Raw genomic sequence first — 22,866 nt, 5'->3', positions numbered from 1 at the left:
TTAAAAAGTTTTTACAATCAATATAGACAAAAACCCACTTTATCTGAACTTTATAATAATGTTATTTTTGAAAGTTTATGAGTAATTTTGATACGTGTACGGCCCGTAAGTGTATTTTTTTATTTTTTTAACGCGAATTTAATGGTATATTATATATAAAGAGGTAATGGGAGAGAAATGAGTGAAAGTAGGCCATTTTTCCATTCCAATCTAAAATTGAAACGTTTATTTACTATTACACCTTCCCATTCTTAAGCCATCGCTTGACTGCAACGCATCACAAATTCTACCTTTGTTTTGACCTATGTCACCTCTCCTAATTCTTTGTTCTTTAAGTACCCCACACCCTTCTTTTCCAACCCAATCCAATCCAACCCAATCACAGCGCTTATCTCCGTCGGCCATGGCAGTTCAATCCTTGTCTTTCTTCCCTTCCTCTCTTTTTCTTCTCATTACTCTCTTCCCTTTAATATCATCCTCTCACCAATACCCTGCCCATTCCCATGGTTTGCTGTTTCTGAACAACCTCAATGGATGTAAGAAAGGCGACACGGTGGAAGGACTCCACCAAATGAAGCGGTATCTCCACCGCTTCGGCTACTTGAATCATGTTCAAAATCATTCTAAAACATACGATGATGAGTTCGACGAGCTTTTAGAGTCTGGCATTCGAACTTACCAGCTCAATTACAATCTTGAGGCTACTGGGACTCTCGATGCCTCGACGCTAGCTCTTATGTCGAAATCTCGATGTGGGGTTGCCGATGTTTTCCATGGCAAGACGAGGATGAATTCGGGTAAGAAAATGGTGAATCGACATAGGAAAATCAGTGGTCGTTTCCATGGTGTTTCTCACTTTGCTTTCTTTGATGGAAACCCTAAATGGCCAGCTTCCAAATCTCACCTCACTTATGGTATGACGAATCTTCTATTTATATGAATTTTAAAATTATATGATCGTTCATGGCGGTTAATTAAGGCGTTGATCGTGGATTTTATAAATAAAGAATACATCTTCATTAGTATGAAGTCACCAGAGCTTATGCTCAAAATAGATAATATCATACCATTATAGAGGATCGTGATTCCTAATATTTGGTAATTTCAATATTAAGGAGTTGGAGTATATTTTTACAGGATTCCTCCCGGGAACCCCAACAGAGGCGATAGCTCCGGTGGGTCGAGCTTTTACGACATGGGCTGCAAACACACACTTCACCTTCTCCCAAGCTTCTAGCTACGAAACAGCCGACATCAAAATAAGCTTTGAAAGTGGCGACCATGGAGATGGAGAAGCATTCGACGGCGTTGGAGGGGTCATAGCCCACGCCTTTTCCCCAACAGACGGGCGATTACATTTCGACGCCGTTGAGCCATGGGCCATCGGCGCCGTGCCCGATTCATTCGACATGGAGACAGTCGCATTACATGAGATCGGACACCTTCTCGGCCTACAACACAGCTCGGTCGAAGGAGCAATAATGTGGCCAACCATCATGGAAGGAGCTACCAAGGGTTTGCATGCCGATGACATTGCAGGCATTAACGCATTATACACCACTACTTCTTGAGCAGCTATTGTCTTTTACAAGTAACTTAATTCAAATTATTTTATATGAATATGTGACATTAAATAAAAAGTAATATGATTTTATATTAGTGAAATAGAATTAAAAAAAAAAAACATAGCATAAAAAACCAATACAATTAATAAATTCCTCTAATTTTAATTTCCATATAGAGCATGAATACCATTAATATCATCATCATGCAAGCGAGTCTTCCTGGACCCAAAGTTCATGGTAGGCCACATGACGGCATCTTGAACGTCGGTATGGCCAAGCCCAAGGGCATGCCCAATCTCATGCAATGCCACGGACTCCAAGTCATTCTGTAATATACGAATACCCCAATCCCAAATCTCCTGGGCGTCAAAGTGGACTCTCCCATCAATAGGCCCAAAACAATGGGCCAATGCTCCCCCAAGTCCATCGAACGGATGCCCATCTCCATGATCCCTTCTCTCGAAGCTTAAAACTATGTCAGCCGTTTGGCCTCCCACAGCTTGGGAGAATGTAAAATGGGTGTTGGCTTCCCATGTGGCAAAAGCCCGCATCACTTGAGGCACATACTTGGATGGGTAATCGTGGATAAATCCGTACGTTAAATGCCTCTTTTCAGGCGCCCAAATGCGGCGTCCTGGAAAGAAAGCATAATAAGAACCACCCAGCTTCCCACCCGCCGTCGTGAAATTATCCGACACCCCACATCGAGGCTTCGCCATTTGATCCAGCGTCTCCTTGTCCAAAGCCCCGCTCACGTTAAGCCTGAAGAATTTCTGGTATGATTTAATTGATTCCTCCAAGGCCTCGTCGAATGCATTTGTTTGAGAATTGGTTTCGTTTTGGGTCACGTAGTAGCCGTAGCGTTGAAGGTAAGCCTTGACGCCATGGATGCCTTTCCTGTTGTCGCCCTTGCGGCTACCCTGAAGATTACGGGCCGAGGCCAAGTGTGGCGCGATGAAGGCAAGTAATAGGAAGAGTTGGACACATAATTTGAAACCCATTTGTGCATATGGTTTTGGAGTTTGGGGCCGCCGTTTTAAAGCTAAGGCCAGAGGTGTGCTATTTGGAAACTCTATTTTTTTTTTATTTATTTTTTTTTTTTTTATAGAAACAAATATTTTGGAATCTTAAAAAAATCAATTATAATAAAAGTAAATTATTATTCGGAGAATTAATTAATTTAATTTAATTGGAAAGATTTTAGGACATAATTAATTTAATTTACATGTGATTTAAAAGACAATATTAGGAAAGAAAAAAGAGGAAAATGAAAAAGAAAGTCCACCATAATAGCAATTTTTTACGTACTAAATGTGTAAAATAATCTTCCCAAAATGGAAATAATATATTTTATTCAATGTATTATTAAAATTTGTATCAAATAAATATTTTATTTTTATTTTTTTTGAATTTTATATATTAAATATTAATTTAAAGACTTAAAATTAAATAAATATATGTATATGTATATATATACCATTAATATCATAATCACTTCCATTTCCATTTTTATTTGTGGCTCAGAAATAGAAGTGATGGGCTGTTGGTGGATGAAAGTCCCACATATATATCTGCAGGATTAATTAGGAAAACGGGTAGGGATATACAAAAACAAACAATTTTTATTGGAAACATTTTTTTAATGAATTTCTTAGAACTTCTATAGTAAATGGACTATACAAAATTGTGATCAGTCAAATATTGCAAAGCTTCGGTATCTATTATCGGTCAGAATTGGACCATAACGAAATTTCGGTTTATACCGGCACCATAATATCTTATTGGGGAGGAAGACTAGAATTAGAGATGGATCGAAAAGCAAGGATATGGGTTCGTGTGAGTATGAAACATAAAATATTTATTATAGTTCTATCATCAGCTATGGATTCGAATCTAAGAGAAATTATCGAGAATGTTTGCTACCCTGAATTTTTTTTGTCTTTCCTGAATGATAAGGAGAAGAAAAAAAAATTGGATCAAAAGAAAATGTCATTTGATCAGGTATTTTCTGAATTCCTGTGTAAGAAATTACAAAAAAATTTGTTAATTTAGAAAATGATCATAGGTTTATAATCAAATAATATTATATTTATTGATACGAAACCTTATGGTCAAAGTAGACAATATCATACCATTGTGAGAGTCTTGTTGGTCCATCGGGACTTATAATTTTATGGGCCGTATACAGCACGAATAGCATTAGCATTAAGATCATCATCATGCAAGTGGGTCTTTTGGACTCCAAAGTCCATGTGAGGCCACATGACGGCAAATGTTAGAGCGGGCAAGCCCAAGAGCATGTCCTATCTCATGCAACGCCACCGACTCCAGGTCACAACGTAAAAAAGGAACACCCCTTCCCCACGCCTCTTTCTCCAAGCTAGACAGTATGTCAGCCGTTTGGACCCTCGCTGACCGGGAGAATGTAAAATGGGTGTTGGCTTCCCATGTCTCAAAGCCTCGCATCACTCGACCCACCTGCTCTGGTGGGTAATTGTGGATGAATCCGTACGTCAGGTGCCTCTTCTCAACCGGCCATGACTTGTTACACCACAGCGCGGCTTCCACATTTGATCTAGCGTCTCCTTGTCCAGAACCCCGCTCACGTTCAGCTTGAAGAATTTCTCATATGATTTAATGGATGACTCCTCCAAGGCCTCGTCGATTGCGTCCGTATGAGAATTGGGTTCGTCTTTGCTTAAGTAACCGTAGCGTTGAAGGTACACCTTGACCCCATGGGTTCCTTTCTTGTTGTTGCAGCTTCCTTCAAAATGTTAAATGAACACGACTCTCTACAATAGTATGATATTGTCCACTTTGAGCATAAGCTCTTATGAATTTACTTTGAGCTTCCACAAAATACTTCATTCCAATGGAGATAGTATTGCTGGATTATAAACTCACGATCATTCCCTAAATTAGCCGACGTGGAATTTTCATCCAACCTTCAAGATGCTTGGAAAATAGAAGCCGAGGTGATTTGTGAAGAAGGGTTCGAGTTTGGGGCCATTTTAAAGTAATATCATAAACCCTAATTTGGATAGGTAATTAAGTTGACGGTTATTTTATTTTTTTCCTTTTTGAGGTTAAATGGATACTCTAATGCTTGGAGATTTGAACCACTGTATCAAGTAAATGAGTAGATGTAAATTAATACAAATTACCCCATTTGGTAAATTAATATTAAATTACTATAGGTTAATTAAATAATTAAAATAGGTCTGGAGAAAATTTGAACAAATTCAGAAAATGAATGGGAATTAAATAAGTTAGAAAGAAAAATAAATAAATTAGGAGATGGAAATGAAGGAAATTAAGAGAGAGGAAACGAAAAGAAAAGAGCAGAAAATAGAGAGGAAAATTAAATTAGAAACGAATAATAAATAAATAGAAGAAAAAGAAATTCAGGACAGAAGAAAAAATAAAAAAAGGAAAAGAATTGGCTAATTTAATAAAAATATTCCTAAATTAAACTTCTAAAAATTTCTAATAATATTTTTTTAACTTAAAATAAAAACTCTAAAAACACATATATGGAGAGTGACCTGTAGTAATTTATTAAATTAAAATTTTAATTATATTTTAAATATACATTTAAATTTTAAAAAGCCCTTCCTATTTTGTTTAAAAAATAGATATGAAATTTACTTTTATTATAAAAAAAATATTAATCAAGAATTAGTGAAATATATTTATGAGTAAAAACTTTTAGGAAACGCCAGCTGGAATAGTGCAAATCTAGGGGCGGGTGAAATCCGGTACCCGGCCCGACAAGTCAGGATCTCTCCTCAAACCGTCCAACTTAGTCCATAAGCTTTCTGCACTCGTTCTACTCGTGAATGGCCCTCCAGTTCTGCAGTTGAAGTGGGTTTCGAGTATAAATTCAGTTTGGTATTCGGATTATTGATCATCATCTTCATCACTCCTAATCTATACTCGGTTAATCCGAATTCTTGTGGTTTCTAGCCGAAGATGGCCGGTGGCATCTTCAATCGTCTGTTTTACTATCTGTTTTTTGTGTATTTGGCATCTTCTTTTGCTGGATTGCAGGTTTTTGTGCGGGGTCGGTTGCTTCTAAGTTCTAAACCCCACCCGGATGATGCTGCGGCCACTGCCCGTTGGTTGGTTTCTCAGAATTCATGGGGAATCTTGAGGTATAATTTGCATCTGATTCAATTTAGTTCATTCTTTGTTGTTTAATCGAATTGATTCGAGTTGATTGACTGAACCTTTGTTTTTTCGGCTGTAAATTTGCAAGGGACGTTTGGATTTAATGAGGAATTTAGCGTTTTGTTAGCTTTTGAGTGATTGTTGTTGTTTTTCTATTAGTCGATGTCTTGAAATCTTGTGGAGTGTCTAAATTTGCTCAAAATTTTCACTGTTTTTGTTTATTTTCTGCAGCACCATCTCAAGTGATTTCGGGGGAGCGCCTTTTGGGTAACCATCTCTTACTCATTTCATATTCTATTAAGCTGTCCTCGATTTTTAGCTGCTTTCTAGGAATTTTATGAATCTTTTACATCTTTCTGAGCTATGGATGTAAGCAAAATTAATATGATCTGATATTAATGGCATGTTTGAAATGAATTTGTTCTGATATTAATGGCATGTTTGGATTGATTAAAACAGTTTTATGCACTTAAAAAGTCAATCCAAACAGGTTTCAATTTGCTCAATCCCATGTATTTTGAGAGCCTTGATGAGAATAGTTTCAAAACCATTTTTCAACTAAGAAACGATAGGATATTGTTCACTTTGAACCTAAGTTCATTTCATTTTACTTCATGCACCTCTCCAATACGATGTAGATTCATTTTCATGTCATGTTTCTTTGTGATTTTAAAATTGCATAGATCAGTTGTTGGTTGCTTTAATGAGTAAGAAGCAAACAATCTTCTACAATCATCCTGTTACATGTCTTCAGCTTTACATCTAGAATTCTGAACATCCTTGTTGTGCTACGTCTTTCTATTGTTTCGCGCCGATTATCTCGTCCTCCTGCATTCAGAACTAATCACTGACCTCTGATATCTGTGTGCGACTCATTCGAAGCACTTATCTGTTGATTACAATGGGGCTAAACTTAAGAAAGGTATTTAGCAGTAGGAAAGAAGAATATACAAAGATTAAGCGAATATTTGCTCCTGCAGGAATGTGGTTTCGTTTAGTGATGGGCCACCGGGCAAAGGTCGAGGCACGCCATATTTCTACTTAACTACTCTTGACCCAACTGCAAGATATGCAATCTCAGATGAGAGGGCTTCATTTACGCTAAGTGAGTACCCTATTGGCACTTGTGGCAAGATAGATCCCGAAAACCCGACTTGCGCGAAGATTACGTTGATCGGGAAGGTAAAATTGTTGGTTTCACATTCACATTCTCCAACTTTATCTTCTGTTCATCTTGAATAACTTAAATCACTGTTTGGCCTACAGCTGAGGCAGGTGGATCCTAATTCCAAAGAAGTCGAGTTTGCTAAAACGTCCTTGTTCTCAAAGCATGCAGAGATGAAGAGTAAGTAAACTCAAGCCATAATTTCCTTCCATGTTCATCAACATTACATTTATTTTTCTTGTCTATGTTCATCACAGAGTGGCCTAAGGATCACGACTTTCGGTTCTACAAATTAGTAATTGAGAACATATTCTTGATCGATTGGTTCGGTGGGCCGAAGCCTCTTACAGTCGATCAATATCTACATTTCAAATTGTGAGTATCAATATCAAAACACCAGGATTGTCAATCCTAAACTCAGTTAAATAGACTTCAGTTTCTGTAAATTTAGTCCTTAATCAGAAGAATTCTGTTCAGTCTGCTGATGCTTTTCATTCTTACATCTTCAGGGATGAGCTCACATCCATGAAATGAATTTGTTGTACACTCTGATCTTCCCCGTTCATATCAGCTTCCTGGGTTTGAACTGTAAAAAGTTTATACAGAATCATTGTTTATGGGAAGAATAAAGTTTCGTTCATTTGTTTGTCCACATTCCAGAGTTGCTGATGGGTCTTCAATCATGTATTATTTATAAATAAATTTGTAACAAGTTTGATAAATGTGTTATGATATTAACACATTTATTTCTTTAATTAATTACTCATTCTACACACTTTGTGCGAGTTCCTATATTAGGTGGATAGGGGAACGAAACATTTTTTTTAAAGGTGTGAAAACCTCTCCCTAATAGACGTGTTTTAACAACCATGAGACTGATAACGATACGTAACGAGCCAAAACAAACAATGTCTACTCGTGGTGGGCTTGGGCCATTAGAGCTAGACACCGAGTAATGTGTGAGCGAGGATGCGAGCTCCCAATAGGGTGGATTGTCAGGTCTCACGTCGAGTAGATAGGAGAACAAAGCATTCATTTCAAGAGTGTGAAAACTTCTCCCTAATAGACTCGTTTTAAAAATTGTGAGGTCGACGACGATATATAACAGATAATAGTGGTAATTAATCTATTAATAAAGGTTAATATGGAAAATGATAATTATAAATTGTAAGTGGGCCGATGTTGATAAGGATGGGTTTGTCATGAATCTGAGCTGGGCCCATGGCCTTGAATCATCTCAAATCCCAACCGAGTGGTTCCTAGAGATCGCTTGCTGATATTTGCGATGAGTGGAGGGAACCTGGCAATGGCATCCCCCAGAAAACTCACTTCTATCGATCTTTTACATCTCTGTAAATCAATTTCCATTACAACCCGTTCCAATATTATTTTACAGAAAAAACTATATACAAATCCAGAGATTCTTCTTCTTCCTCCGATTCTACAGATTTCTTCTCTTCCTCGTTTTTCGCGGCTTTGTCCTCATGATTCCACAAGCTTCCTCGTTCAATATCGCCGTTCCACTCTCCGGTTCCCCCCTCGGCCACTCCCGTCATCGACATGTCGTGCGAGCTCAAGGTAAACTTTACCCGGTTTTGGAACTGATTGTAAATCTTGTTTTTTTGATGTATGGAAGTGATGTGTTCAAATCTCGAGATTCTAGAGCCAATTTGTGCTTGCTGCGTCGGCCACTAGGAAGTTTTTGTTCTTGTTCTTGTCGAGCACTGTAAGATAATGCGGATGGAATTTCTTTCTTATTTGTTATTTCAGCGGAACCGTCCGAGAAGTCGGTCGAAATAATGAGGAAATTCTCGGAGCAGTATGCTCGTAAATCAGGAACGTATTTCTGTGTGGACAAGGGGGTCACTGCGGTTGTAATCAAGGTTCTTTTCTCAGTTTATCAATATCCAATTGTTTATTTACAGAATTTTCATTTTTCTGCCATACTTTTGTAGTCATGCGTTTATCTGCTGATGTTTGTAGAAACATCTCATTGATTACACGTAATGAGTTGTTATGTTCTCTAGTTGATTGTTCTCAAAATGAACAGAAATTTATTATTTGGTGAAGCAGTCGAAGGAAAGAAATTTCGATATGATTGTGCTCTCTCAGATGGACGTTAACTTGATTAAAATTTGTTACTTTCTTGATATTGCTGATAAAGTTTGTAGCGGTAGATTTTAGTTTGATTATGGCAAGTTGATTACTGGCTTGTCTTGATGGATCTTTGTATTAATTTTCCTTGTGTTCATGGGTACACGTGAGATATTGCTCATGAATTTGGTTGAATAGTTGTCTCATCATGAGATGAAATTGTTGGATGTTACCTTGGAATTGTGAATTTCTTTTATTTGTTATCTCTTTAGCCCTGCCTTGTATTAATTGATTGAATGTCGTTGATTTGTAATTAGTGTTAGAGAAGCTCATGTTAGATCTAAACAGGGACTAGCAGATCACAAAGATACATTGGGTGCACCACTTTGTCCTTGCCGGTTAGTGTTTCTCGTGCTTTTTGTAGAAATCCTGTATTCTTTTCTAGAACTAATGGTAGTTCATACTATCTTTAATGTAAATTCAAATAGCTTGATGATTTTTTTTCAGGCATTATGATGACAAACCTGCTGAAGTTGCACAAGGTTTTTGGAACTGTCCATGTGTTCCAATGAGAGAGAGGTATAATATGCATTTATAATTAAGGACTGATGTGCAAAAAAGTTGAAGCATAGCATAGGAAAATTTCCTTTTTCCTAGATGGAATTCGTAAAATCATGGACAAACCTCTCTGCATTATACTCATAAAACTTTGTTCTTACTTGATTTATTGACCAACTCAATGTTCTTCATTAAGATTATTCAGCTTGATAAGTCCTATTCTTATAAAAAGAGAAAGGAAAAGAAGTGTTACGGCTCAAGCCCACCGCTAGCAGATATTGTCCTCTTTGGACTTTCCCTCAAGGTTTTTAAAACACCTCTGTTAGGTAGAGGTTTCAACACTCTTATAAATAATGTTTCGTTTTGCTCCCTAACCGATGTGGGATCTCACAAAAAGAAAATGAGAGCGTCAGCATACAGATTGTAATTAGCTTGAGAGACTAGGGAAACACATTTTATTAATTTTTATTTTTATTTTTTTAAAGATGATCGGTGACAAGATTTACAGTTCTAGGTTCTTGAACTTGAAAGCAAAGACCTAGATTCCCATATGAAGAGTAGGGGTTTACTTTCATGAAGTGACTTAGAATTATCTCCCATGGTAATCTGGTAAATTAAATTAGTACTCTATAGTTACACATAACCAAGCTGTTCACTTTAGCAAGGAGGTTTTAAGGTGGGTTTTATATTATATATGATTAAGGAAAGATGCTATTCTTCCCTACCAGAATAGAAGAACTTGCTCCACCCATGAGTAAATATTTCGTAGTAGCCTCATTAGACCGTACATCTTTCTTGGTATATCCAGATAATAGGTAGGAGCATAAACTGAAACATTCTGGAGCTACAAAGATAGTTATTAAATCATTAGCACCGTATAAAAACATTCCTCCTAGAGTAGCTGTTAATACGAATAACAGAAGAATAATGTGGTAGCGAGCTGACGTTCAAGGCCCTTGGCTATTAAAATGGTTTCAGGAAGCAAGGAAATGTAAACAATAGGTCATGTTACTCATGTTATTCCATATCAGACGCATGAGGTCTGAAAATAAAGTTTTTCTTGGCAGGAAAGAGTGTCACTGCATGCTTTTCCTGACTCCAGAGAACGACTTTGCAGGCACTGATCAGGTAATTCTTATCAATTAATCTTGATCTGATAGGTTGACCCTGCTACTTTTATAATGTTTGGAAGCAATCTCAATGGAATGACTGCTTACTGAAAGTATGATTTAAATTATCAAACGGTGCGTGGTTTATTACTAGACATTATCACCATTACAGAATTCAAATATTTTTTAAGTTTCATCCTTTCGACCTTACCTAGTTCGTTCTACTCCTTGGAACGCATTTAAATGTGAAGTTGGCATAGATCACAAATTCTTTTAGCGCTGAAACTCGAATGTTAAGCATGCTTTGCGGTCGCTGGATTTGTAATCATCCACAGTAACTGTTATCAATAATTATTTTCTGCTGTCCCTGGATTTCTTTTCACTCCTCTTGTCTGCAGGCAATCTCCTTGGAAGATATCAGGGCAACAACCGCAAACATGTAACCCTTAATTTCCACTAGTTGTGTTCATTAGTAATTCATATTGGGGTTTGACTTGAACGGGTGGAAATATACAAGTATAGTTATGTATGTAATAACAGTAACCTTATATGCTGATGAGACAATGAATGGTTCTGCCATATCTGCTTCTGACAAATTATTAGATACTAAATCCCCCTTTTGTTACAGTTTTTCATGGTATTCGTAACGTGTAAGTCGTGACGATTGTAGAATACTTGGTATAAAAAGCACTTGCAAAAAGAAAGCCTGCAGTTTTGAGGGATCAGGCTTCCTAGAGATCCTTTTTCCCGCTTTCTAAAATGATGAATATTCAGTTTTGTAGGGCTGTGGCACACTCTGTTCGACTCAACTAGGAAAGAGATACTTTTTTCCCACTTTCTAAAATGATGAATATTCAATTTGTGGGGCTGTAGGTACACTCGGTCGAGAATCTTTTATAATGTTCTGTTTTTAAATATGATATAAAACAATAATATGGATAAGACGTTCAATAGCAATGTAGATGAAGGTCTAAAATCGAACACAAGAAGTAAAAATCTCTTGGCAGATGTCATATTCTTTATAAAAATATTATATGTTCAGATTTTACGCGTTAAATTAAAAAAAAAATTAAATGATTTTAGTCACCCATGTAAATATATGCAATAATTATTTTGAATTTAAATATTAAAAGTTGGAATGAAATTTATGAACGAGCAATTATAAAAAAACTATCCTTTTATTATTATTATTATTATTATTATTTTAATTTTGGAATTTACAAAAATGTAAAATAAGCATATAGAGAAATGTAAAATAAAGTCAGTTTTAGGTTTTAATTAACTAAATCATAAAATTGACTAAATTTATACCTTTAATCGGTGGTGTATTCGTGTAGGTAACCTGATTGCAGGCGGGCAGCCCAGAGTGGTGGCCGTACGATACCTCTCACGTCATCTTCTTCTTTATTTCTTTCCCAATTCCTTACAGTTTGATTATTATTGTTCATTAACTCTAGGGTTTCATTCCATTTTGTGTTACCTAGATAGGTCGAGGCTTCAATTGTTTCACAGGTTTCGTTCCTGGAGATGTCGAGGCCCCAAGTCACCATCACTCTCGGGCGCTCTGGTCAGGTAATCCAATGCATATGCACCTACTGACGAGTTCATTTAGTTTGTTTCTTAGTGTCTGGTTTGCGTTATTTAAGAAATTAAAAAGAGCTGAGACTTTTCGATTTCGATATTTTTACGAGAATGATGTTATCGACGATTGTTGAACGCTGCGTTGTTATTTTATTTTATTTTTGGTATGATTGAATCATTTGCAGATGGTAAAGAGAGGAGGTTCTGACTTCGCTCAATCGAATATTGATTCTGGACCAGTGCCAAGAAGAAAACGATATATTGAGAGATCAGCAGATAATGCAGAGGATTTGTTCTCATCCACGAATAAGCGGTTTGTTTTCTTTTTCTCTCTTTCTTTATTGATTGTTAGCAGCATTGAAATCCAGGCGTTTTTTTTCTTTTCTTTTCTTCCCACCCCCATTTCTCCGGCTTGTCTGTATTGTTCGAGTTAAACTTCTTCGTTCTCTGTGCTCTTATCGAGTATCGAGTTGGTTCTTCTTATACTTCTGGGCGTACTTCAATTTGAACGAGGACTTAATGATTTTTCATTCTGTATAAATGTGGTCATTTTTACTGTAATTTTGAGATAGTTTTTAGAATATGTATTCTGAATTTTGCATGCCTTTGTTGGGTATTCTCTTTGCAGGCAACGTGGAGATGGTTTTGATTGGGGTTCAAGTGGCCAAAGAAAAAACGGTACAAGCCTGTTCTCTACTTGTATTATTGTTTTTTTTTTTTTTTTTTTTTTTTACATGTATTGGTTTTCTGTGATCTCGTGGTTACTTCAGTTCTTATTCGAATAAAGTCTACAGAGTTGGTCAAAATGATCTGCGCTTGAAACTTATGCGCAAAAATCAATCCAAGAAAATTGGTCTTGGCGAAGAACACTCAAGGGTGGGAATACACCATCAATTATCAAAAAATTATCTGCCCTCAACTAGTGGAGATGTAATACATCGTAGGCATGAATTTAGAGGGAGTAATCTTATAAGGCAAACACATTACAGAAAAAGTGCCGATGATCTATACCTAGAACATTCACAAAGGAAAAGTACTGTATCATATGTTGACAGGATGAGAGTTAGATCCCCAGATGGGATCCTGAAGAGCTCCATGGGGCTTTCACCTCCTAGATACAATGATGAGTTTAGGAGGATCTCATCTATGAGGGAAGCTGATCGTTCTAGAGATGAATGGTTTTTTAGGAACAGCGTTGCTGATAGTTATAGGTCTGTAGACTCTGCACCTGCGAAAATGAAAGCCACCCTCCCTGTGTCTGGCAAGGCAGTTAAGGATCTCACAGCAATAAGTGGCAGCATGCAGAGAAGTTCCGCAATGGTATGCTTTTTGGCTGTTCAGTTTATCGGTCTAATTTAGTGTGCCAATTCAAGTTATTAAATTTTACAATCTTATAAATTAGCTCATCGTAGACATCAAGTTGAGCCTTTTCTTGCTAAGTCTCGTTAATGATTGTTGTATAGGGAGAGGGTACTCTTTCTGTTGCTGGCTTGTTGAATTCGCTTGGTTTGGGGAAATATGTCATTCATTTTCAGGCAGAAGAAGTAAGTTATCTCAGCTTGTGCGTTATTTTTCAGCATTTTTTAAGGGTGGTGAATGTATGTACTTTCCTGAAAATTAAAACCCATTTTAAGATGTAAATTCTTTAGGATACAACCATTAGACTTCTTTTTTGTTTTTTTTTTCTTCATGTGAATGTTATATATGAAGTTCCTTGGGGCTTTTTTGAGTTGTGATGACGATTGCCTATAAACTCTTAAATCTTGTATATAAACCTAGGTTCTTTTTGTAAATTATATCTTGCAGATTGATATGACAGCTTTGAGACAGATGGGAGACAGGGATCTTAAAGAGTTGGGGATACCCATGGTAGTTCCGTTTCCCTGGCCTTCTACGATTGTTCAACTATGATTGAAATACATTCTTGGCTTGCAAACTTACGTTCACTCCTGTATGGTGTACTTGCCTAATTAGAATTTTGATGAACCATGCTAGTTTAGAAAACAGTGTCATACCATCAAGTTCAAGTTGACAAAGGTTTAGGCTTGCGAGTGAGTGACCTTAGGATTTAATCAAAATGTCCTGGATTGGAATTTTGAATGTTCCACGAGCTTCTTAAGTGTGATAATTTGTAGGGTCTTACCTATGTCGCTAGATTCATACACAGGAGTTATGAGTTATATATATGTTCTTCACCTGTGGCATTCATCATTCATCAAATTATTAGTATTGCTAAAGAAGAATGTATCTTACGGCATGTGTTATATGCAATATCAAATCATTTGATAAAAAGTACTGTATACGTAGTAGTTGCCACTTTGCTAACTAGTCTATTGAATGATTTTACTTGGAACTTCAATATCATGCAAACTACTTTGTATCCATTTTGGGTGAAGAATTTTGCAAGGCGGCTAAGTTTAAACCCTCTTGGCATCGGTCACTAGGCCTTTTGCAATTATGAGTTTGGTTTTTTTCATTTAGATAAGAGTCGTTATCTTTATTTCGGTCGGACTCCTTTTTTTGGGCTAGTTTTTTTTTGTACACCTGGTTTATTATTTCATTCTCTCCATGAAAACGTAGTTTCTTATTAAAAAAAGTTTGTTGTATCCATCGTAGACTTATGTTGAGCCCTGGCCTGTGATTCTTAATTAACAGGGACCAAGGAAAAAGATTCTTCTCGCCATGTTGCCCCGTTCTAAGCAGCCGCCGCCACCACTCTCAATGACACGATCATAGGGTTTTGCTGCTCTAATGTCTGTCTTCCAAAATGTGTACGGATGTATTGAACTGAATTACTAAATTTGGTGTTATGCTCGATAACTTATTCCGTTTATAAGTTGAAGCCCTTCTTCGGATGTTGTTTTAGGCGTATGTATAAACAATTTGAGGATAAATTAAGTAGTGAAATCAATTGTGTATAGTGCATAGACCTCTCTGCCTTACCAATGCTGTGCTTAGCATACATGGATAAAACTTTGAACCATTTACTAATTGAGAATGGAGTCGACGGATACCCAATTCATTAGGGTAAACGTGTGTCAGATCTCATTAGATGAGAATTTCATGAGCACAAATGGATGATAAATATTACATTGAACCTCATCACTCCATGATTATCATCGATAATCTTGAACCTTGAGCTTAGACTTCATGTGTTTTGTGCGTTCTCTTACATTCCAGGAAGCAGAACAGGCTACGAAGATGATCATCATTAAGCTCCTGATGCTACACATGCTACACATGCTACTTTAGCATTTTGGAAGAAGGGAATTGTGTCTGTCATACCATCAGACTGGCAAGTCAAAAAGGTACTTCGTATATCTTTGCTTGTTAGCATCAATGGCCTACTATCCATGCGTTATCCACATCTGAATAGGAGGAGATCAAGAAGATCAACGAGTTTTAGCGTACGCTTCTGGTGATCTTTCGTGGATGCTTCTACTCTCATCTGGAGAAAGCAGAGGAGGAGGTTTCTAAAACAAAGCAACGTGGGTAGCTGGTGAAGGTCTACTTCTCTCCCACTCTCTCTTAATGTGAACTTGATTTGTATTTATTCTTTCAAAATCTCCAAAAAAGCAATGTTGGACCTTAATGGAATTAGAGAATCAGATTCCTCGACATCAATGATAGAGACCTCTGAGAAAGTCTGTCAATTTCTTTTAAATTGTTTACTTTTACACTTTCCACCCATGCCTTCCATGAAAATCTTTATTGTGAATAAAGCCAAATTTGTTTTGTATTATTTATTGCTTAGGGACAAGAGAGAAGCGTGTGGACTATTGTCTTTGGCTTTCAGCAGAACGAGAAGCTAACAGTTAAAAAGGTACTAACCTTTACCCATTAGTTTAATCTTGCATCATAGTGAAAGTTGAATTTATGGTTAATTGCCCTCTCATGTTTAAGATCGGTTTTGTTGCCGGATTTAGTGGAGATATATGTTGGTTTTAAGATTTGATTTGAAATTTTATTTTAACTTTATGGTTCTTTACAAGACGAATTTGTTCATTCATTTTAGATATTAGTTAAAATCATCTTTTTCCAAAAAGAAAGAAAAAGACTGTATTTGACTTTTTTTGTTTTTTGAGAGAGACTATTTGACTTTAGTTGATGTGATCGCTTTGGGGTATGTATGTTAGCAGTTAGCTTAGAGGGCTTTATTATTAGCACACACACCCATAAAATTCAAACAAGTTTGCTAATTATTATTTATTTATTTAAAAAGCATGCAAAAATTGTAATTGAATGCCTTCCATGAATAATTATGTAGGTTCATATAATAATAGAAAATGAAAAAAATAAGAAAAAGGTAATTGCGTAGTACTTAACTTAGCAAACAGCCAAAGAAAAAGTAATTTGCCACTTTGTAAAGCACAAAAGAATGTCTTTTGTAAAGTTGAAAGCATAATTGAGATCTGGAAAATTAAATTAGGGTTAGGGAAGGGGGAAGTGTTTTAGAGTAGTGTGGGCAATGTTCTTCATCTCCTCTTTACAGTTTGAATCGACTGTCACCTACTTTTCAATCATTTTCTTAATATCATTGGAAGATTGTATCACTAATATGATAGTTTAGTTTTCTATGAGTTTTGATTTTGTTTCCATTTAATTTTCATTACCTAGATTGTTCCTAGGAGATGAAAAGGCTTCTAAGCTTCTAGGTAGAATGTTCGGACGAAAATTGAAAATGCATTATATTATTAGATGCAAAATTGAAAGTTTAAGGATCTACTAGACCTATAATATTATATTGTAAACAAAAACAAACCATGTTAGGGAAGAAAGTTAGTAAGACCTAATCCCTATGTTTAGGTAAAACAACCTTATAAAGGGAATTAATTGCGAAAAAGAAAAGAAAAGGCTTTCGATGATTATTACTAATTTGCCCTTGGTTGAAACCCCAAAGAAAGGAAGAGGAAGAAGAAGAAAAAGGGGTGGAGTTGGAATCGAAACCACTTTTGGAAAAGAAAGGGAGAGATTGTGGAGGGTAGACCTCACATTTAATATCAACTCACACCCAATTGTTTGCCTCACAGTCTCTTAACAATTAAGGATCCAATAATTTAGCTAAAGTTGTGTTAGCCTGTTTCAGTCCACAATTTCAAAATAATAATAATAAGAAGAATAATAATAATTTATGATATCAAAAACCAGTAAAGAAATAATTGAATAATAAGATAATAAAAGAAAAGAAAGGAAGGAGAAATGGAGAATATTAATAAGCTTTTCACCACTTTTGTGCATTAAAGTTTGGCGAATTAGAAAACATTAATTAAGCCTTTACATCTGTTTCCATGCAAAAGAGTCTCATTTATAAATTTTTAAGATTTTAAATTGCCACGTCATCACTAAACCCCCCACAAACATTTTCTCTTTGCTTCACGGATTTAATTCCAAATATATATATAGATATAGATATATAATATGTTTACCAAATTCTTTTCTTTTTCTTTTACATTGTGATTTCGACTACAAAATCGAAGAAAAAAAAAATGCATTGGCTATGAGTTGGGTGTGATTTTCTCTCCATCCAATCATTTTTGTTTTCTTTTTCTAAATTATATTGCTTTTAAATGCCTAGTCATTTTGGTCATTTTCTTCATATACATCTTAAATTAAAATAATTCTGATTTGACAAAATGTTTTGGTTTAAGATTGGTACCTTTGTAGCAACTCTCTCATTTTTTGGTTTTTCTAAATTTAGTTCATAAACACTTAGTTTTGTATCTAGTAATTGTTTAGTAAAATTATATTTGAAATTTCATTTGTTCTATTAAAATTTAATTTTAACTGCAATAGAATCATACGTTTGAGCGGTATTGGTAGTAGATTTATGAATTTTGAAAAAATATATTAAAGAGGTCAATGATAAATATGGTACTTGATGAGTACAAAATTAAAATTTCAATTTCTTACTATAATGAAAATCTAAATCAAATTTATATTTCAAGCTCATCTTGGTAGATATTATTCTTTTTAAACTTAGTATTTAAATCAAATCTCGGTCTGTAATCGATGTACAATTGCACACTTTTTTACTAGGGTGTTTGGAAAGAGGGCAAATTTGTCATTTCAAAGCATAAAATGAAAACAATACATTTCTAAAAAGACTGACCTGTTTTTAATCACCCATGTTAGTCCCAGGAAGAGAGTGGTTGAGTAAAGAAAAAAAAATCAAATTTTTGAAAGATAATTGCAGAAAAGAGAAAATCATATGGTTGAAATTATTCATAAAATGATGTGAACATAAAACGATAAACAAAAATCGGTCTTAAATGCGAGGTTCTTCCATGGCAGACTGATGAAGCAATTAGCCAATGGGGAGTGGACTGCCATTGTTGATTGGGACACACTTAGATAATCAAAACAATTAGCATATTCTATTTTATCCCAAAACACTCACATTTTCTTCTTCACTTACGGATTTGCTTACCTTTACTCTTTTCTCGATTCTGCTCATATTCTGAAACCCCAAATTCTCTCTCTTCTCTCTCTCTCTCTCTCTCTCTCTCTCTCTCTCTCTCTCTCTCTCTCTCCTGTTCATACCTCCGCGGACTTGGTCCACTGGACACCGGATTTTCACCACGGACTTCGTTTCACTGCACAAATCATGGAGCTTCAGGAACATTTCATTCAGTCCTTTGATTGACGAGCATAGAAACTACCTTCTTTGTATTGTTAAAAGGGGTTTCTTCCTTTTTCAGAGATTGAAATCTGAATCTCACAATCCAAAAATGGAATTTCAGGAGGGTTTGATGAAGTTCATGATCCATAGACACATCAAACACAACTGGGTTTTGGAGAAGAACTCTCCACCGGTTGCAGTTTCAGAGATAACCAGTAGTCCTCGACGGAAATGGCGGATCTTCAATCGGTCTTCTTCTTCGCCATTTCCTTCGAAACCTCCCCAATCGAAGGAAATACCTAAAGAATTGCTCTGTCCCATTTCTGGGTCTTTAATGGCGGATCCTGTAATTGTCTCCTCTGGTCACACTTTCGAAGCCGCCTGTGTTCAGGTTTGTAAAGATTTAGGGTTGAAGCCGACTCTGTTAGATGGTTCCAACCCGGATTTCTCCTCTGTTATCCCGAATCTGGCTCTCAAATCCACTATTCTCAATTGGTGTAAGAATTCCTCTTCTGAATCCCCCAAACCCCTCGATTTCTCATCCGCTGAAAAGCTCGTTCGTCAATTCATGGCGGCCCACACCAAAAGCGATGAGGAATTGATTCAAGCGATTGCGGAGAATCCCGTGGTTCGATTCAACCACGCCGCCACCGAAGTCACTCGTCGGACCTCTCATTTCCACTCGAGCTCCGATGAATCTGTAGGCGCCGCCGTTCCAACTCTGCCTCTTCCTCTCGCGACAAGGCCGAGTTGTTGTTCTTCGTCTTCTTCCTCTGACATCGAGATAATCAGTGATCTGAACTTGCCCGAGGAAGAAGAGATCATCGCGAAGCTGAAAAGCTCTCAGGTTATTGAGATTGAAGAGGCTGTGACTGCGCTGAGAAAAATCACAAGAACTCGAGAGGATTCTAGGGTTCATCTCTGTTCTAATCTGATTCTCTCTTCTCTGCGATCTCTCATCGTCTCGAGGTACACTGGCGTTCAGGTGAATTCAGTTGCAGCTCTTGTAAATCTGTCTTTAGAGAATTTGAACAAGGTTAAGATTGTAAGGTCGGGGATTCTCCCCAATTTGATCGATGTTCTGAAAGGGGGTTCACCGGAGGTTCAAGAACATGCCGCCGGCGCCATTTTCAGCTTAGCTCTCGAAGACGACAACAAAACCGCGATCGGCGTTTTGGGTGCTCTGCCGCCATTGATACGGCTGTTGGTATCCGATTCAGAGCAAACACGGCACGACTCGGCTCTTGCTCTTTATCACTTATCGCACGTTCAGAGCAACCGTTCGAAGCTTGTGAAACTTGGGTCGGTGCCGGTCTTTCTCGGGATGGTGAAATCCGGCCATATGGCCGGCCGTATTTTACTGATATTGTGTAATTTAGCTGCTTGTTTTGAGGGCCGGGCGGCGTTGTTGGACTCCGGTGCAGTGGAGTGCTTGGTGGGGATGTTGAGGGAGAACGAGCTGGACACTGAGTCGACTCGGGAGAGTTGTGTGGCAGTCCTGTTCGGACTGAGTTACGGCGGTTTGAGGTTTAAGGGTCTGGCAAAAACCGCCGGAGCAATGGAGGTTTTCATGGCGGTAGAGAAAAATGGAAGTGAGAGATCAAAAGAAAAGGTGAAGAGAATCATGGAGTATATGAAAGCCAGAGATGAGGAAGCTGAGGATGTGAATTGGGAGGAACTGCTCGACTCGGGTTGTTTCGGCAGCCGAACTCGGTGTCGAATCGGTGCCGGAATGGACAGATCCACCGCGAACTCGTCGGAGTTCTGAACAGAAACCGTTTGAATTTGTAAACCTTTTTTTTTTTTTTTTTTCCTTTTTTTGATTTGGGTTGTGAATATTATGGAACGAAGCCCTTTTGATTTGATTTGATTTGATTTGATTTAAAACTCTGTTTTTCCACTTCTTCCTCTTCATCCTCTGTTTCTTTTCCTCCTTTTTCCGGTGAAGATGCCAAAATAAAAAGGCTTCTAAAGAAGCAACCTCAAATTTTGTATGGTGAAATTTGTGTATTTGTGTAGTGTGAAATTCATTACAATCTTCAAAACAGAGGAATTCGTTTCTTCCCTTCGATTTCAATGATCATGTCACAGGGGTCGCATCTGCATCTAATCGCTATCACTCTGACGCCATAGCCATTGTTCTGTTCTTGGATCTCAAAGGCTTATAATAGCCATGGTCTGAAACTTGTTTGGACAAGAAATTATATTACTCATATTCATCCAGCCCAATTTCATACCTCCCTTCAAAAAATACATATATATTTTCAATGCATGCCATATATATTTTTTTTAAAAATAGTTATTTTTTAGACTCAAATGGTAATATTTAAACTATCTAGTAACATTCAAATTTAAGCCTAAGAAATATATTCATTTATTACGATTTTTTTACAATTTTTTTTTTAGTAAAAGCTATATTGAAAATTAAAATTTTAAAATAAATAATTATTTTTAAGGAATAATAGATGGGAGAAAATCACTGTAGAGAATGAGATTTGGCAAATTCTTTGGAAGTAAAAAATTTACGGGGACGAGAAATGAAATAGGCCACGGGATGTGGATGGAGAAGGCTTCTCTGCCTCCTTTGCCTTGTGAATATCTCTAAATATGATCCATCTTTTGTATTGCCCAAGTTGAAAGCATTGAACCGTTGCGTCGGTTCATATGAAGCTTGTTAGACGAACACGACTCTCCACAATGGTATGATATTGTCCACTTTGAGCATAAGCTCTCATGGCTTTGCTTTGGGCTTCCCCAAAAGGCCTCATACCAACGGAGTTAGTATTCCTCACTTATAAACCCAGGATCATTCCCTAAATTAGTCGATGTGGGACTTCCATCATCCAACACCTCCCCTCGAACAAAGTGCGCCTCCCCTTAATCGAGGCTCGACTCCTTTGGAGTCTTAGTCATTTTTGACTGCCTTCGAGGAGGGGCTTGGCTCCTTCTCTTTAGGAGTTCTTTGTTCGAACTTTGAGGATTTACCAATCTATTGGCACGACTAAGTTTAGGGCATGGCTCTGATACCAAGTTAGACGAACACGACTCTCCACAATGGTATGATATTGTCCACTTTGAGCATAAGCTCTCATGGCTTTGCTTTGGGCTTCCCCAAAAGGCCTCATCCCAATGGAGTTAGTATTCCTCACTTATAAACCCATGATCATTCCCTAAATTAGTCGATGTGGGACTTCCATCATCCAACACCTCCCCTCGAACAAAGTGCGCCTCCCCTTAATCGAGGCTCGACTCCTTTGGAGTCTTAGTCATTTTTGACTGCCTTCGAGGAGGGGCTTGGCTCCTTTTCTTTAGGAGTTCTTTGTTCGATATTTGAGGATTTGAGGATTTACCAATTTATTGGCACGACTAAGTTTAGGGCATGGCTCTGATACCATGTTAGACGAACACGACTCTCCACAATGGTATGATATTGTCCACTTTGAGCATAAGCTCTCATGGCTTTGCTTTGGGCTTCCCCAAAAGGCCTCATACCAACGGAGTTAGTATTCCTCACTTATAAACCCAGGATCATTCCCTAAATTAGTCGATGTGGGACTTCCATCATCCAACAAATCTAAATCATTGCTTGTCCGTAGAGCCACACGTGCTTCATAAATATCCATCCTCGTCTTATTCCAAACCCCTTTTCGAATCCCTAGGTTTTAACTCCAGTCGATTCGAAGTTTCACCATTTATATTTATCTAAAGTTTTAGATAGAAACGCTAGTACTTTGTTTCAAAAATACTTTTAAACTCTAACAAGTTTCACTAATACCTTTCAATTAAAAATATCTTACTGTCAATATCTAGATGAAAATCGTCTACAAGCACCTTATAAATTATCTTCAAACATTTTAATGTTACTTTGAAAAGTTTACGAGTATTTTTAAAATGTTATAGTAACGATAAAATACTGTTGGAGTTAAAAAAAATATAGTCAAGTTTTTTTTTTTTTTTTTTTATTTATTATTTTTATTTTTAATATTTAAGTATATTTTTAAAAAA

The 22,866-nt window shown here is 36.9% G+C and overlaps 5 protein-coding genes and 1 pseudogene across 9 annotated transcripts; 5 read left to right on the top strand and 1 right to left on the bottom strand.

Moving 5' to 3' along the window:
- Positions 1-372: 372 nt before the first annotated feature.
- Positions 373-1,576, top strand: LOC111809288 (metalloendoproteinase 2-MMP-like). Its single transcript, XM_023695732.2, has 2 exons — positions 373-914; positions 1,138-1,576. The coding sequence occupies exons 1-2, from the start codon at positions 404-406 to the stop codon at positions 1,569-1,571; spliced, it is 945 nt and encodes a 314-aa protein (XP_023551500.2). The 5' UTR covers positions 373-403; the 3' UTR covers positions 1,572-1,576.
- An 11-nt stretch (positions 1,577-1,587) lies between these two features.
- LOC111809321 (metalloendoproteinase 5-MMP pseudogene) lies at positions 1,588-2,663 on the bottom strand (annotated as a pseudogene).
- Positions 2,664-5,360: 2,697 nt separating this feature from the next.
- On the top strand, positions 5,361-7,675 carry LOC111808807 (Pyridoxamine 5'-phosphate oxidase family protein). Of its 2 annotated transcripts, XM_023694996.2 has the most exons (6): positions 5,364-5,719; positions 5,967-6,002; positions 6,716-6,917; positions 7,002-7,080; positions 7,158-7,275; positions 7,410-7,675. In XM_023694996.2, exons 1-6 carry the CDS (start codon positions 5,538-5,540, stop codon positions 7,432-7,434), a joined length of 642 nt encoding a protein of 213 aa, XP_023550764.1. In that variant the 5' UTR covers positions 5,364-5,537; the 3' UTR covers positions 7,435-7,675. The 2 variants fall into 2 exon arrangements, with proteins under 2 accessions (XP_086973120.1, XP_023550764.1); XM_087116994.1 differs by lacking the exon at positions 7,410-7,675 and having other exon boundaries at positions 5,361-5,719; positions 7,158-7,380.
- Positions 7,676-8,170: 495 nt separating this feature from the next.
- Positions 8,171-11,257, top strand: LOC111808805 (ferredoxin-thioredoxin reductase catalytic chain, chloroplastic). Its single transcript, XM_023694995.2, has 6 exons — positions 8,171-8,478; positions 8,671-8,783; positions 9,343-9,392; positions 9,502-9,573; positions 10,620-10,680; positions 11,060-11,257. Exons 1-6 carry the CDS (start codon positions 8,385-8,387, stop codon positions 11,102-11,104), a joined length of 435 nt encoding a protein of 144 aa, XP_023550763.1. The 5' UTR covers positions 8,171-8,384; the 3' UTR covers positions 11,105-11,257.
- A 715-nt stretch (positions 11,258-11,972) lies between these two features.
- LOC111808506 (uncharacterized) lies at positions 11,973-15,162 on the top strand. 3 transcript variants are annotated; one of them, XM_023694525.2, is made up of 8 exons: positions 11,973-12,036; positions 12,146-12,233; positions 12,428-12,555; positions 12,871-12,920; positions 13,030-13,562; positions 13,706-13,786; positions 14,049-14,111; positions 14,898-15,162. In XM_023694525.2, the coding sequence occupies exons 2-8, from the start codon at positions 12,189-12,191 to the stop codon at positions 14,976-14,978; spliced, it is 981 nt and encodes a 326-aa protein (XP_023550293.2). In that variant the 5' UTR covers positions 11,973-12,036; positions 12,146-12,188; the 3' UTR covers positions 14,979-15,162. The 3 variants fall into 3 exon arrangements, with proteins under 3 accessions (XP_023550293.2, XP_023550292.2, XP_023550291.2); XM_023694524.2 differs by having other exon boundaries at positions 12,021-12,052; XM_023694523.2 differs by lacking the exon at positions 11,973-12,036 and having other exon boundaries at positions 12,074-12,233.
- A 149-nt stretch (positions 15,163-15,311) lies between these two features.
- On the top strand, positions 15,312-20,761 carry LOC111808505 (RING/U-box superfamily protein with ARM repeat domain-containing protein). Of its 2 annotated transcripts, XM_023694522.2 has the most exons (4): positions 15,312-15,550; positions 15,619-15,747; positions 15,997-16,065; positions 18,983-20,761. In XM_023694522.2, exon 4 carries the CDS (start codon positions 18,992-18,994, stop codon positions 20,627-20,629), a length of 1,638 nt encoding a protein of 545 aa, XP_023550290.2. In that variant the 5' UTR covers positions 15,312-15,550; positions 15,619-15,747; positions 15,997-16,065; positions 18,983-18,991; the 3' UTR covers positions 20,630-20,761. The 2 variants fall into 2 exon arrangements, with proteins under 2 accessions (XP_023550290.2, XP_023550289.2); XM_023694521.2 differs by lacking the exons at positions 15,312-15,550; positions 15,619-15,747; positions 15,997-16,065 and having other exon boundaries at positions 18,450-20,761.
- Positions 20,762-22,866: the final 2,105 nt, after the last annotated feature.

This window comes from Cucurbita pepo, chromosome 13, assembly GCF_057944985.1.
Source record: "Cucurbita pepo subsp. pepo isolate OVF chromosome 13, ASM5794498v1, whole genome shotgun sequence".
NCBI lineage: Eukaryota > Viridiplantae > Streptophyta > Magnoliopsida > Cucurbitales > Cucurbitaceae > Cucurbita > Cucurbita pepo.
The sequence above is the reverse complement of the archived record's forward strand: the minus strand, read 5'-3'. Positions and strand labels throughout refer to the sequence as shown.

Excerpts from the sequence above, each read along its gene's own strand:
- LOC111809288 (XM_023695732.2), top strand. The coding sequence starts at position 404 with ATGGCAGTTCAATCCTTGTCTTTCTTCCCTTCCTCTCTTTTTCTTCTC. Across the intron at positions 915-1,137 it reads CAAATCTCACCTCACTTATG|GATTCCTCCCGGGAACCCCA; the intron begins GTATGACGAATC and ends ATATTTTTACAG.
- LOC111808807 (XM_023694996.2), top strand. The coding sequence starts at position 5,538 with ATGGCCGGTGGCATCTTCAATCGTCTGTTTTACTATCTGTTTTTTGTG. Across the intron at positions 5,720-5,966 it reads AATTCATGGGGAATCTTGAG|CACCATCTCAAGTGATTTCG; the intron begins GTATAATTTGCA and ends TATTTTCTGCAG. Across the intron at positions 7,276-7,409 it reads CAATATCTACATTTCAAATT|GGATGAGCTCACATCCATGA; the intron begins GTGAGTATCAAT and ends TTACATCTTCAG.
- LOC111808805 (XM_023694995.2), top strand. The coding sequence starts at position 8,385 with ATGATTCCACAAGCTTCCTCGTTCAATATCGCCGTTCCACTCTCCGGT. Across the intron at positions 8,479-8,670 it reads ACATGTCGTGCGAGCTCAAG|CGGAACCGTCCGAGAAGTCG; the intron begins GTAAACTTTACC and ends TTGTTATTTCAG. Across the intron at positions 9,574-10,619 it reads TGTGTTCCAATGAGAGAGAG|GAAAGAGTGTCACTGCATGC; the intron begins GTATAATATGCA and ends TTTTCTTGGCAG.
- LOC111808506 (XM_023694525.2), top strand. The coding sequence starts at position 12,189 with ATGTCGAGGCCCCAAGTCACCATCACTCTCGGGCGCTCTGGTCAG. Across the intron at positions 12,921-13,029 it reads AAGTGGCCAAAGAAAAAACG|TCTACAGAGTTGGTCAAAAT; the intron begins GTACAAGCCTGT and ends ATTCGAATAAAG. Across the intron at positions 13,563-13,705 it reads TGCAGAGAAGTTCCGCAATG|GGAGAGGGTACTCTTTCTGT; the intron begins GTATGCTTTTTG and ends ATTGTTGTATAG.
- LOC111808505 (XM_023694521.2), top strand. The coding sequence starts at position 18,971 with ATGGAATTTCAGGAGGGTTTGATGAAGTTCATGATCCATAGACACATC.